Source organism: Montipora capricornis, chromosome 14, assembly GCF_036669925.1.
Source record: "Montipora capricornis isolate CH-2021 chromosome 14, ASM3666992v2, whole genome shotgun sequence".
Lineage (NCBI taxonomy): Eukaryota > Metazoa > Cnidaria > Anthozoa > Scleractinia > Acroporidae > Montipora > Montipora capricornis.
In genome coordinates, this window is record NC_090896.1 from 31,434,121 (window position 1) to 31,449,120 (window position 15,000).

At 42.4% G+C, this 15,000-nt stretch overlaps 1 protein-coding gene and 1 pseudogene across 1 annotated transcript in view; one reads left to right on the forward strand and one right to left on the reverse strand.

Moving 5' to 3' along the window:
* The first annotated feature begins 496 nt into the window (after nucleotides 1–496).
* LOC138031869 (uncharacterized) lies at nucleotides 497–1,055 on the forward strand (annotated as a pseudogene).
* A 4,637-nt stretch (nucleotides 1,056–5,692) lies between these two features.
* The window catches only part of LOC138031244 (beta-hexosaminidase-like), a 10,330-nt gene continuing 1,022 nt past the window's right edge, over nucleotides 5,693–15,000 (reverse strand). The window contains exons 2-8 of the mRNA XM_068878936.1: nucleotides 13,856–14,569; nucleotides 12,721–13,142; nucleotides 11,533–12,264; nucleotides 11,287–11,431; nucleotides 9,623–9,875; nucleotides 7,983–8,129; nucleotides 5,693–6,387 (exon numbers count right to left, since the gene is read on the reverse strand). Of these exons, the coding sequence (XP_068735037.1) occupies nucleotides 6,339–6,387; nucleotides 7,983–8,129; nucleotides 9,623–9,875; nucleotides 11,287–11,431; nucleotides 11,533–12,264; nucleotides 12,721–13,142; nucleotides 13,856–14,569 (2,462 nt within the window). The 3' untranslated portion in view covers nucleotides 5,693–6,338. The remainder of the gene's footprint in view (nucleotides 6,388–7,982; nucleotides 8,130–9,622; nucleotides 9,876–11,286; nucleotides 11,432–11,532; nucleotides 12,265–12,720; nucleotides 13,143–13,855; nucleotides 14,570–15,000) is intronic.

The following is a 15,000-nucleotide window of genomic DNA, read 5'->3' on the forward strand; positions in this document are numbered from 1 at the left end:
CGGGCAACAGCAAAGGTAGGAGTCGTCCCTTTTCTGTATTTATTCGTTTTCTTCTACAGTTCTGGATTTTCCTAGTTGAAGATGAGTCTTGAGGGCGAATCGTCACCAAACCATGCGATTGTCCCCACCGATGCGCCGGGAACGGCTTCTGCGGTGGATATGGCTAGGAACAAACACATTTTAAATACTTCTTTAAACAACAATGATCAAACTATGGGCCAGATGGCGGACCTTATAGCCAAGTTTTGCGAAGACCGCAGGCCGAGCGGACGAAAAAGTTCAGCCGAACCTCCCTCCGACACTAAAAGATCACGAAAAAATACTCAATCGGACGACGACTTAAGCCTTCATGCGCAGGATAATCCTGATGATGAAGATCTAAGACTGCTCACCGAGCAATCATCGGCCACCGTCCAAGCGCGGGAAACTTCCGTCCCGAAGGCTAAGATCCTCCAAGATATTGCTAACGGGTTTTGAGCACACCGGCGACAAAATCATGCAGCAACTGGCAGACATAGCCACAAAACGTTGGGGGAAGAAACTCTCTTCAGTCAAGTTGACAAACTTGCTCGATAAATATAAGCGATTTGAAAACTGTGTAGGCATCAAAGGCACAAAGGTCAACCCCGAAATATGGAACCAACTTAACCCCGGAAAAGGAAAGTGATCTACAGTTGTCAAATTTGCAACAGCGAGTGCGTAAAGTTACTTTTGCGACCCTACAGACAACTAATTTTATGCTGCAAAATGCCTCTGGCTCAGCGAATTCCAATTTGATCGCGCAGTCTGTTGCTGTTATTGCCTTGTTGGGCCATGTCAACACCTAGTTGGCTCAGTTCCGAAGAGAACAGATCAAGCCTGCTTCAAACCAGGAATACTCTAACATCTGCAGTGCTGAAATAGCCCTGACGAGACAATATTTATTCGGGGATGAGCTCGCCAAACAGCTGCGGGAAGCTAGGGAATTTGGCAAAATTAGCCACACTGTGGGTAGCCTGCGAGCAGGCTCTCTCTCCTCGGTGGGAGAGAAGGAGAGCCTGCACGCATCCCTTTGAATTTTGAATGCCGCCTCCTGATGTCACGCTGAGAGAGCTGTCAAAAATTAGCCAATCAGCGCGCACCCGAAGTAAACATTGAAAAAAGAACAGAAAACAGAAAGCCACCCGTTGTGTATTTCAATTTGCTCCAGGCAGAAACTCAAAAAAAAAACTGTAAAGGAAGGAAGACTTCGCCAGAAAAGCCTATAACAACTATTGCTGATGCTGTAAAGCGTAGCTGAATATTCATTACGGTAATTCGTCGAAGTCCCTTCCGCGGAAAAAATGTTTCGTTCGTTAGGGAAAAATTAAGCACACAAACTTCAAACGACGGGAATCGTAATAGAGAAATTCGTTTTCCCTGACCGCATCTCCTCTGTGTGAGAATCGTCGACCACAACTGCTGCCAAATTTCGGTAAAGCGAAGCGGGGTTATCTTTTTTAATTTATTTTAATGAATCAAGACATTACATACATTACAATATTCTAATACCTACACCAATTTATTTCAAAGGTTTATTGAGTATTTGCGGAGTTACGAGGAGATCGAGCAATCATTTGTGGAGTCGCCTTTTCGGCTTAACCAAATACTTGCTAAAATCGTGTAGAGTTCCTCTATCGTTCTCTATCGTTAAATCAGCAACAGAGGCAGCCGAAAGGCCCATTTTTGTCCAAATGTGATCAGCGATAATGCTTTGTCGAGGACAGGAAACTACCACGGTGACATGAGGTCGCCCTCGTTGTATTTTGGCCGCTACGAAAAACAGTTGGGAAATAAGCCTTTTTCCGAATCCTGTGGATAACAGAGATAGAACTTCCTTCCTTCCAGTAGAGAAGCCATTGCATCGCGTCGCCCGACCTTTAATTATGTAAAGTTATGGTAAATTGCAACATTCTACAATTTTCTCAGACGCATTTCTGACCACCTCATCTCTGCGAAGCGAAGAGGCTTTCTTATTGTCGGAGCTTGTCACTGGTGACGTCACGAGGTAATTTCATTTCAGCCAATCAGTATTTTGCGTCCAAAATTTGGACGCGACATTCAGAATACAAAGCCTTGGGGGCAGGCTCTCATTCTACCCCCAACCCCAGTCCCTCGGAGGGCCTGCTCGCAGGCTACACTGTGGGTCACTTTTCACATCGACGCCCCTATACCGGGAACCAACGTTCTGGCCATCAGGAGAGTTATAATAAAGAACCTAAAAGAGATTTGTTATGGAAAGGTCAACACAGCTCCCAAAGAATGAACAAGCCTCAGATCAACGAAAAGAAATAATTGACCAACTGTTAGCAATAAGAGATTTGGTAAGTGATTTTGCTACATTTCTGCCTCGCCTTTTACGTTATTTACATGACTGTTGCCACAACTTTAAGGTGGGGCGAGTCGCTGCCCATTTTGTAGCATGGAAAGATCTTACTAATGATCGTGTAATTTTGTCTGTTTTGGGAGCCAGTATTGAGTTGTCTGCCAACCCTAATCAACACAGGCTTTCTCGCCACGCCTTTAATGAGTACGAATATTCTGTCGTTCACCAGGAAAAATTGATCCAAAAAGGGGTTCTCATGAAAGTGAAATACGCTTCGGGTCAGATGGTATCAGAAATTTTCTTGCTTCCTCAGAAAAATGGATCATAATAAAATGGATCATAATAAACCTAAAGCGTTTTAATGAGTTTGAGACGCATCATCATTTCTCTTCAGACCATCATTAAGTTGGTAACACTCAATTGTTTCATGGCATCCACAGATATGAAGGATGCTTACTATTCCATCCCTGTTAAAAGTAAGGATCGAAAGTACTTGCGTTTTATAAAATGGGAAGATCAATTTTATGAATTCACTTATCTCCCCAATGGGTTGTCTTGTGGCTTACGCCAGTTCACTAAAATTCTGAAACCCCCTTTTGCCACTTTACACAAGCAAGGGCATATATCTATTGCACACCTGGATGACCTTTATTTACAAGGTCGGACTGACGACGATTGTGTCAAAAATGTTATAGACACCACCGTCTTAATTGATAAATTGGGTCTGGTTGTCCACTCTGAGAAATCCAGTTTCGTTCCCTCTCAGGTGCTGGGTTATTCTGGGATTTATTATTAATTCACTAAATATGACAATCCAACTTACAACGAAGAAGTCTTTGGGCCTCAAAACTGTTTGCGTTAAGTTTTTGCGAGCTACCACCTTATCTATAAGGGAAGTAGCAAGTGCGATTGGAAGGATAGTGGCTAGTCTTCCTGGGGTAATACAGGACCCTTGTTCTACAGACACTTAAAAGAGACAAATGTTTAGCCTTACAGCAGGCAAAGGGAAAGTTTGATGGTCGCATGTCCCTCTCACATCAAGCAAAGTGTGCATTGCAGTGGTGGTGTGATGTTATGACTGCCCACAATGTGACCTCACATGTGGAAACCCAACATCAAATAACTACAGATGCCTCCCTCTTAAGGTGGGGAGCCGAACATGAAGGGGTATCCATAGGGGGGAGTTGGACCCATGTGGAAGCCTAGTACCACAAAAACTACTTGGAAATGCTGGCTATATATATAGCCTTACAAACATTTGCTAAAGGCTGGTCTAACACACACATTCGGGTAATGTGTGATAATACCACTGCTGTGAATGTAATTAATTATATGGGAACGAGTCATTCCGATTCTTGTAATTCATTAGCAAAAGAAATTTGAGAGTGGTGTATATCCAGGGACATTTGGTTGAGTGTTGCCCATATCCCTGGTAAACAAAACCTTGTTGCTGATTTTGAATCTCGAAGGAATTAAAGGGAAGCAGAATAACGGCTTGACAAAGCCGCACTCCAAAATGCTCTATGAAGGTTAAATTTTCAGCGTGACATTGACCTATTTGCTTCCTGCATTAATTACCTTTTTCCGAAGTATGTTCCGTATAGACCACACCCTGAAGATTTCGCCATAGATGTATTTTCCTTACAATGGTCTAAACTGGATTTTTACGCCTTTCCACCTTTCAGTTTCATTCCGGCAGTTTTGAGCTAAATACAGAGAGAGGAAGCTCTGGGAGTTGTCATGTTGTCGGATTGGCCAGCCCAAGGTTGGTATCCCAAAGCTCTGGAGATGCTGAAACAGGAACCAATTTATCTCAAAGCAAGGAGGGACCTCCTCAAGTTACCAAGTCATTCAGAGGAAGTACACCTAATTTGGTACAAACTGTCTGACTCTTATCAGGGTAAGCCTAGTCTGACTCTTATCAGGGAGACTCTAGGTAAATACAATTTATTATCCAGTGCAAAAGATGTCCTTACGGCCTCTTGGAGAAAGGGTACTTTTAAGCAGTACCACACATATTTCAAGCGCTGGAGACAGTACTGTGCTGACAAGGATATTGATTTATTTCAACTCGGACAAAATGGTATTGAATTTCTTGTCTCCTTATACAAGGCTGGTCTTGGTTACAGTGCTGTGAACACAGCCCGTGCTGCCCTTTCTTCCCTCCTTATTTTGGAAAACAATGAAAAGTTTGGAGATCACCCTTTGGTTGTTCGTTGCATGAAGGAAATTTTTCAATTAAAGCCATCCCTACCAAAATACGAGATATGGTGCGTGCGCGTTGTGTTGGATTATTTGAAGACCTTTGGTGTTTCAAGTACTTTATCGCTTAAGGACCCGTAAGGAACTCACACTCAAGTTAACCATGTTGCACTGGCCAGCGGGGACAAACTATTCATAAGTTTGACATTAACTACATACAGGGCATGGATGATCGGTATAGATTTTCTGTCCATGAAAAGCTAGAACAGACTAAACCAGGAAGACATTTAGATCCTATATAGAACTTTTGGCGTTTCCAGAGGACAAGGAACTTTGTGTTGTGCAACATTTGAGGGAATATATCCATCGCACTGACCTTTTGCGTAAAGATCATTCTCAGTTATTATTAAGCTATGTCAAACCCTTTAGGCCAGTAGCTAGGGACACTGTTTCCCGATGGGTTAAGCAAGTTTCGGAATTTGCAGGTATCGACATAAACTAAGTACTCTCCTCATAGTTGCAGGGCTGCTTCTACTTCTAATGTTAAGGTTAGGGGTTTAAACATTGCTGAAATCATGAAGAGCGCAAGGTTGGTCAACTGCGATTACCTTTGCCAGGTTTTATGAAAAACCAGTGTCCAAAAGTAATAATAAATACGTGACATGCTAAACACCCTTACTCGCAGTCCGAGACTGAATTGCTAAGGGGGCGGCTCAACGAGATCGGACCGAAGGAGCTGTGCTGCCGGCTAGGCGCTCGGCCCCTGAGCACGACCCATGTATGACCTCGGAGCACAGCACCACAGCCTGATGGAATAGGCTGTGAGTCGATTTTGCTCAGGGAGGAAAACCGGAGTACCCGGAGAAAAACCCTCGGAGTCAGGTTGAGATCGACTGAAACTCAGCCCACATACGATCTCGGGGCCGAGAGTTGAACCCGGGTCGCAGAGGTGGAAGGCACTGTTGATAACCACTAAGCCATCCTGACTCCCCTTTGGCTCTGTACTGTTGAATCCAAGTGCCAAGTAATTTGCTAGTTTGTATCTTGTATTTTATTTCCCTTAAAGTTCCCCTGTGACCAAAAAAATCAATTCATATTTTTCTTTGGATTTCAAAACTATGTTAACAAAACACTAAGTGACCCACGTTTTAAGCCTTGATTTTAAAAAGACACCTCTTTATTTTAACTGTAACTTTCCTATTTAATGGTCCACCACTACTAACATTATGTTCTTGAGAGAGCTGGATCGAGGAAAAAATGACGTCAAAGGCTCACTAGTTTAAGAATCCAATACGTGACGCCGCAGAATTAATATGCAGCACGGGGATTTTGGGCTTTCAGACTCCTTTACATATATAATAAGCTGCGTTCACACGCTGAAATTTTAAGCTAGTGAGCCTCTGACGTCACTTTTCCCTGGATCCAACCGTCTGAGGTCCAATCGGTCAGTTCTGAACGTGAGTTGCCATTTACGCCACCGCTTTTTCTCGGGCCTGAGGGCCTGGGTAAAGGGGGATAATCTTTTACCCATTTGTTTCGACCGTTTAACGACTTGTTTGAATTTTTTTTCTCCACTTGTAATTTTTTTTTCTTTACAACCAAAATAAGACGCCAACAACTTGCTGTGATCCTTACAATTTCATCATGACATGGTCTAACTGCGTCCTCCGAAGTCTCCGATTTGAAGCGCATAGGTAATGCATATAATACCTCTTGATTCCTCTCACTCACGCGCAGATAAGAAGTGACGTTGAGGGTGATGACATTTTACTTCTCCCTGCCTAAAATTCTTTCAAGGGTCAAATTCTACAACCCTACTAAACCGCGTTTGATCGGGTGATCTAGGGAACAAAAGTGGAAAAATGTTAGTACGGTACCTCCCCTTGGTGACAATGTAAACTAAAAGGCTGTCCCGTTACAAGATCTCACAGAATGGTGAAGATATCTTTGACGCTAACCAGGAACCCATAATCGGGAGCCTACAACTTTAATACTAGATCTATGCAAAGGCATTTTCACAGGTCAACCAAAGTAATTTTGGCCAATAAAAAAGACGGAGACAATCCAGTAAACCAATCAAAACTCGAAGTAATTAAACATAGCCGACACAAAGCGCGGGAAAATGTGCCCGCGCGAGACACGATTGGTTTTGGTTACACTTATGATTGGTTGAAAAAGTGGCGCGAGAACTTTGAACCAATCACTGAATGAAGTAATCACAAACCAAAGCAATTCGCTAATTACTTTCGACACTCAAGTGAAAACCGCTCTTTTTTGAGACGAGTTTTTTAATAAGATGCACGAGTAACCATTCTCAATCCCACCGGTAACAATTTCTCATGCAAGATTGTGATTAGCTGCAAAGGTCTGGTTTCGCGGGAAGATCACTCCAAAAATAAATCGGTCTGTAAAAGCGCTGTTCCCCAAATACAATGAATTTTGTACACTCCTGGTCATGGGCTCCTGCCAGATGGTTAACGGTTCACCATTGTTAATCATGTGCTTACCAGAGCTCCCAAAACAAAGGTTTCTTTTGTTCCATTTTATGGCACATTTGTACCATTAGTTTGTTTCCGAAAGCAGATTAAAAAAAAAAAAAACGAAGAGAAAAATGGGCGTAGCCTTTATATAGGATCATCCGTTCTGCGCAAGCGTAATGACTTATCTATTGGCAGTACATCCGCCAGGTGGCTCTACACCTACATCTACATCTACTTGTCCCAGCACTCGGAAAGTCCTTGTGACTTATGGCTGTTTTTGCTTCGGTGGCCTCATACACCACAAGCCTTTTTAGAAACATTATGCAAAGCCGGCCTCTTCTTCTGGAAAGAAAACACTCACAGTGGACAGCCACAACACCGGGAACTTCATCCCTTACTCTTCTCGAATAGTGTGTGGGTTCTTTAACGTCCCACAGAGAACTTATAAACATGGAAGATATTTGTGAGCCGGGGCCTACGGTTTATAGTCCTTATCCGAGAAGACTTGAAAGTCTAACCATTTGTGGGTTTAATTACAAAGGCAACACTTTCTCCTCAGTTATTTTAAGACCCTGAGTGTTGGTCCGGCCGGCGCTCAACCAACTGAGCCACCAGTGCGCGGCTTTTCGCCTGCTAATTACAAGTCAACTGAAATCAAACATTAGTTCTTGAGGAGAGGGGGAAACCGCAGTACCCGGGCAAAAACTTCTCGGAGCAGAGTAGAGAACCAACAAACCCAACCCACTTATGACGTCAAATCTGGGAATCGAACCCAGGCCACATTGCTGGGAGGCGAGTGCTGTCACCATTGCGCCAGCCCTGCTCTCCCAAGCTGAAGGCTCGTAGTTAGAAAGGGTTCCTTTTTTTGTCATTAACACGTAATAACTGGACTCCAGAGACTAAAAAATTGGACTGTGTCCTGCATAACAGCAATGAGGGTTTCGACTCGGTCTTACCTTGTCCTAAATTTCATTTTTCCCTTTACTTCTATTTCTGGCGTGGTTTCATTCCACGTCACTCCGTTGTCAGTGGAGTATTCAACTTTAAGGCCTGGTAACTCTGTTGTTACCTGTAATTTATTGCAGTACTCTCCGCAAATCAACCTGTAAATATATCATAAATAGGATTAAATGTAGTTTAACTTAGCTAACGACTACCTTCATGTGTACTCAGTGCTTGGCGTGGCGTTGCCGTTTATGGGCCTACTGCGTGTTCTGCTGGCGGGCCATTCTGGGTGTTGATGTCAGGGCGTTCCGGCTTCCACTGGGTCAGAGGTATTCTGATGCGGTCTATCCGTGCGCCATCGCTTATGCCCGTATTTTTACTCTGCTCAGCGTAAGGGCAGTTTTGTGTACCAAACATGCCCCGTCCCTCCTCTCCCTTGGTATTAACATAGTAGGCTCTTCACTGTTCTTCTAGTTCAGTATGACAAGGGCTAGGGCTGGAGATGGGTTTAGCGGGCGGGACTCGCGGCTGGGTTGCGGGGTCAACGGCTCCATCCCTCACGTTCGTGGGCACTCAACTTCCACGTAAGACTTAATGTGAAGATCTTAATCAACGACAATTGCAGAAACAATCAGGCCCGAGCCCCTCGAGGCTTGGTTCAGTGTTTGAACATGTAAAGCCCATATTTTGTTATGGTATTTAATAACGGCAACGAACTTTATTGAAGTGTCGACGTCAACACTGTTATTTAGCGCTGTAGCACAACCTGGGAACACTGTGCACAAATCCAAGCAAATCAATTGATATGAAATCGTACATATTTTTTGAGGAGGAGGGGGGGGGGGGGGTGGGTAAACCGAGGCGAGTGATCTAACCACTGCTCCATACCCCTCATTTAACTTGGATGAGCGCTCCGGAAAAGCAAGTATTAATAATTAGATACAACGCCGATTGTGATAGAGCGACCTTCATATGACCTTGAAAACTAAACGTGAAAACAGAACGTAAACAAGAATGTAAAACATCTAATTGGCTTATCGAACAAAAACAAACGAGCGTGAATTTTCACTGGCTTTGCGAACGCGGATGCAAACAACGTCATCTCTCCATGGAACTTTCTGGAAAGTTCGTTTCGTCATTTGATATGCAGTAATGTGGTTGGGTAATCGAGCTGTTTACTGCCCATATTTGAAGTTTCCTTGGCGGGAATAAGACGAAGCTTTGTTTTAATCTTACCAAACATTGGTCCGCGAAACAAACTGCGAACACTTTTTCAAGGTCATACGAAAGTCGCGCTAAGCGGCCCAAAGCTAAGTGTCCCCTTACGCTTCTCCATAACTCCATCATCACCCATGTTCAGGTATATAGAGAATAAACGCAACAAAGTGGTCTCTAGACTTGGCTTCTCAAGTGCAGATAAACAGATGGATTAACCAACAACAATGAGTGAGTGAGTGACCTTATCTTAGAGCAACGAGGGCCAGAAAGTTCATATTAATAGTCGGGGGCATCATGTGAGAACCAAGAAAAGCACCTAAATTTGAAATTTCTCAAAATCTTATACCTTTTCAATTCTAAGATATTTTTTACATAAAAAAATCTTAGCCAGACCTTGTTTAATTATTTTTTACTCTTCGCGGCAAGAACATACCTTGGCTCTGGAGGTGGTATACGGTACGCTATGCCCATCCTGTCAAGTCGCTCCAATTCCTTATAGCTAAGCGTGTTAGCAAAGTTGACCCATTCCGTATCAATGGCTTGTTCTCTAACTTGGTTGTCTTTATAATCATCCCATGGTGCTTTGTTCCACGCTCGTTCAGCAATAGCTAAAAGGCGTGGAAAGATCATACTGTCCATCTGGCCAGCGGTACGAATTAATTCACTCCATAATGTTCCTTCGATCCCTAAAAGAATATTTTCAACATCACAACTTTAAATAACAGTTCAAAGTCCTTTTCTTTGCTTCAGGAAATCAGGTAATTTAACAAATCGATTGTGGTCTAGCTTTGCCTGTACTCATATCGACAACAACATTCGTCATCACAGTGGTCAAATGTTGTCAGCGGACTCTCGAGGTGCAGCCGAGGGAGTCCACAAAACAATTTGGGAGTCGACGAAAATATCATTTCAGCCGAGGGAGTCCACAATAAATTATTTTAGAGCGCGACCAAGATCGTGACACAAAGAAAGAGCAAGCATTGTCTATAACTTTATCGCAATTTATTTCCCAAAATGAGCGTTTCTGGATTAGCGAGGTATTTCATGCAATGAAAAGACATCAATCAGGTTGCCATGGCTTAAAATTCCTAATAAAGCTCTTGACAAATCCACCAGTGTAATTCTTATTCATTTCAAATTAAACAATGTTCTGTGATGCATTATCTCAGGATTGTTGAAAAAAAGTTAAATCGCACTGAGTGGCATTTCAGAATGCCCTCAACGAATAAACCATAATTGGACTGGAACTAGCTTACAATGGAAGCTACTGCGAGGGAAATATATTAAAAGGTATTTGCATTTGAAAAGCATTCCCCCGCATTAGCATCCATTGCAAGCTAGTTCCATTCCAATACTGAGAATACGAATACGGTCCATTGTGGAGGCGGTCGCTTTTCAGGTCGCACAAGAATTTGGAAGTTTTTCTGGGATCGCAAAACAGCTACGTAGCTGCGCGGAAATGTGTCGAAGCAAGGCCAAGAACCAACTAAAAACTCCAGCCTCGTATAGCATTAACTCCCGAATCGGGCCACGTTACAAAAAAAAAAAAAAAAAAAGAAAAAAGAAAAAAAAATGCTACCGAAACCTCATTAAGAATTTCAAATCAAATGTAAACAACAATATGAGCTGAATAAACATTATCATTAATAAGAAGGATGAAATAGGACCATTGCGCCACCCCTGCTCTCCTGTCCGCTAGGGACGTTGTATGTTGTAGTTCTTGACACATTACAAAGAGGTGGATTCAAGCCCTAGTTTTGTTCGAATTCGATAGCACGACGGATAACCAAAGATGCCTTCAGCAAACAGCGACATAGAAACGCAGAAACCCGCTTGAATTAAAGAGATATTTCTTGAGCGAGAAAAGTGACAGGAGATTTAGACAAAAAGAACGACTAATAACATAAAATAACATATTGCGGACACATTGCCGTTAATGCTTTTTTATAGCACAAATTATCACAGAGTTCTGTATGCACTCACTGTTGATTGGCAAATTATCCGCATGTGCAGAATGTACCACGCCATTTAAAGCGCGTCTACAAGGTTATTGATACGAAATACCGGCTCAACGTACTTTTTTGTAACTGTACTTACCTAGAATGTTTTCGTTGTCTGGCGGCGAATACCTAAGAATCTTTCTGCTATTTGAATGGTCAGTTGCCCAGTTCAGACCTCGCTCACTGAAGCCAGGCTTTGGTGAATGATCAAGGTACAGAATATCCGAAGGCGATAGTACCATCTGGAGAGAAAATAGCACAGTCATTAAATTCCATATACTGTGGTGGACGTTTACTCTGTAAAGGACTAAGACCAAAGCAAAAGTACCCTCCTGAGGATTACCTTATATCCATTATCCATTAATGCTTGTAATCGCCAGTGCTCTTTTTCATCGCCCCAGAAATACGCCACTGGGTTTTCGGTATCTAAGAATGCTTTTCTTAACACGTACCATCCATCGTTACCTTCATCTGTAAACGCGTCACTCCAACCTGCAATATTTACGCCATGTTTGTGGGCTATCTTTGAGAGCTTTCTGACAAAGTGTTTCATCAAAAACTGTCGTACAAGTGCCCCGTTCTCTGTCAAGTTCTGTGTCATATTTTGGCAAGCCGGGGAGTCTACCCACACTCCTAAAGGAACCTCGTCACCTCCAAAGTGAAACAAAGTCAGAGGTTGAATGTCTTCATGAAGACGAGCTAGAACGGACAATAAGTGGTCCAGAAATTTGTACGTGGAAGCTAGGCACGGGTTAATGGCATCGTTCAAAAATCCTTGGAACGAAATATAACGAGAAACATCTTCCAAATCACTTAGAAGAAAGCTTTGTGCACCGTCCTCTTTTATCAGTCCATCACGACGAGCTAACATACTTCTGATAGCGGCATGGCTGTGCCCAGGGAAGTCAAACTCTGGAATCATCAGAATGTGTCGTTGCTTTGCATGGCGTAGTATTTCTCTGTAATCTTCAGTAGAGTAGTACCCAGTCCCTGATGAACCGGTGTAGGGGCCTGAACCATGCTGGGACAAGATACAGATTTTTTCTTCCAGGTCATGGCACCTCCTTGCCCCAACCTAGGGACAATTAGAAAAGGAATTAGAGTGCTTTTCGATTAGGTGTTGCCAAACGAACCAGGTGTCAACATATTTCGGTCCCGAAAAGCGATTTGAGAAATTACATTCCGCTTATCTTGAAAAACTAGTCTGTTCTCCAGTTCAAATTAGCCATGTTCCTTGTTCCCTGAAACCTTTGGGAGATCATCAGAAGTAAAAAACTAAATGCGTCAATCGTAGCTCAAAGCCTGTGAATCCATAAAAAGTAACAAGTGGCCGACAATCCTGTGCGGTTGACGTTTATCTCGCCAAACCAAAGTGTTGTGGATGACTTTTCTCCAACGCCTTCAAGAAAGAGCAGTTCAAACTCTTAAAGCTGGGGAAAGATTTATTCCTAAACTTTTGCTTTCAAATGATGGACAGCTACATCTAAATTCGACGGTATCCTCAAGGAAGACCAAATACATGTAAGCTTACCGTTGTCAATTCTTCGAGTCCTGGAATTTCCAATCTCCATCCTTCGCTATCAGACAGGTGAAAATGAAACTTGTTCAGCTTGTACATCGCCATCGCGTCCAATATTTTTAAGATTTGATGTTTGGTTTTAAAGTTACGAGAAACATCAACCATCAAACCACGATAAGAAAAGCGAGGCCAGTCTTTAACTGATAGCTGAGGTACCTCGCCTTTGTCGCTTGTGAGTGAGAGAAGAGTCTGGATACCATTAAAAACTCCTGCAGGATCTTGACCGGTGATGGTTATTATTTCATTCGAGTTGTCTACTTGAAGATCATACGATTCAGTCCAGACGTTCCGAGCATGAAAAGCAGAGGTCAGGTTAAGCAAAATGGCCTTCGACGTGGGTCTGGTTAAGGACGATTCTTTCAAGCCAAGCTTGTCTTAAGAGAAAAGGCAATCATCAGTACAACTTCTAAAACATGATATTCTCAGGGCAGTTGGGATCATTGACTACCAAGCGTTCTGGCATGACGTTACATCGACATTGCTGGTTTCACTAATTACAGAAACAGCAAACATTATTGTTCCAAAGTTGTCCTCCAAAAAGTGAATTTTAGGCAAATACTGTATGTTCTTTCAGTCATAGCAATGTACATGAAAATATTATCCATTCTGATTGGCTAAGAAAAAATAACAGTTTTCAGGTAACACAGTGGAGAAAAGAGGTAATTCACTAGTGTAAAAGGAGGTAATGATCTATGATCAAAGAAATTCACACATATCAAATCAAATGCAAGCCCTGGCTGGCGCAATTTTTGTGTGATTGCTTGATAAGAATGCCTTGCATGAATTCCAATAACCTAATCTCGCAATTCTTTAATGTATATTATCAATAAATAATCACATGATTTTTCTTGGGCAATTTGGAATAAATGAGCTCTTGTTACTTTTGTCAGTCTTTGAACAAATTTAATTTTGCACTCAAAATCATGTGATTACCTATGGAAAACATGGCGACTGATCATGTGACCAAGAGCACTCATACTATCTCATACTGAGACTAGAAGATAAAATCCAATATGCCTGCACTATCCCGCTACCTGAATTGAAGAGGCTCAATGAAAATAACTCACACACATTATTATGTATATACCTGACAGAAACAAGCGTTCACTTTGCAAATGGTTGTCCGCATTTACGGTCCAATACCGATTGATAAGAATTTTACCATCACCAGCTTTCAATTGCTTTGGTTTAGGAATAACTGTGAGGAGTGCATGTCCAAAATCAGGAGTTATGGCATAAATGCCATTGGACGGCGGGTGGAAGTAACTGACGAAAGTGAGTTCCTCGCCTATAGTGCTAGCAATTGTTCTGGGTTGCAATCCCCCTGTGGCAACGTACCAATTTGGCGCAACTAGAAATCTTGAGGGGGTCCAGTAGGTCCCTACTCTGCATCTTACGGATTCTCCGGGTAAAATCATGAAATTTGTGGCCACAGGCGAGAATGTATAGAGATTCCCATTAACTCGGCTAACATGTAATAGTTTGTCTCTATGAAGGTCTTCTTCACTCCACACAAAACTGTCAGACTCACGAGTAAGATAGAGTATCGTAGAAACGTAGATGGCCCATCCACTATTCTCGATGATGCTTGAGCCATTGTTGGTGAAAATCACTTCTGCCCTTTCATTAGACAAAAATATAAATTGGACAATAATCGCACCAGCCATGTAGTCAAGGACCCTTTGTTCACCTATAATCCTATGCTTTCCTTCAACAACTGGTTCTTTGTTATCCGATCCCACGCTGGAAGCGCTGATCCCCGGATGTGCGAACAGTTCTTTCTCAACAGGGCGGGGAATAACTGTGGCAAAGATTAAAGAAAAACATTGTTCATCAAGTTTTCGAAAAATGGTTAGTTCCAAAAAATTAAGATGGGTGAGAAGTTGTGTGACAGGCCTAAAGATTGTGTATTTTTTTGGAGGCTGACCCATTCCATCTCCAACAAAATCTAAAATACCCTTACTAAATTAGTTTCTACTACTCTATACGCTTTTATCTGTGTTGGAGCAACTGTTTTAGACAGGCCCATGGCATCTGCATTAATACCCAGTGAAAGGGGCAGCGAAAATCGGCCATCAGTGGAAGATTATAGATTGTTTTCACTGTCACACAACAAAAATAAAAAATCGAAACGGTTCAATGAAATAAGCCAAAAACTTGGAATGTTGTAGGAGACACATTCATAAATCACCTCACCAATTCTCAGGTCTGTGCGGTACATTGTTTCTGAGT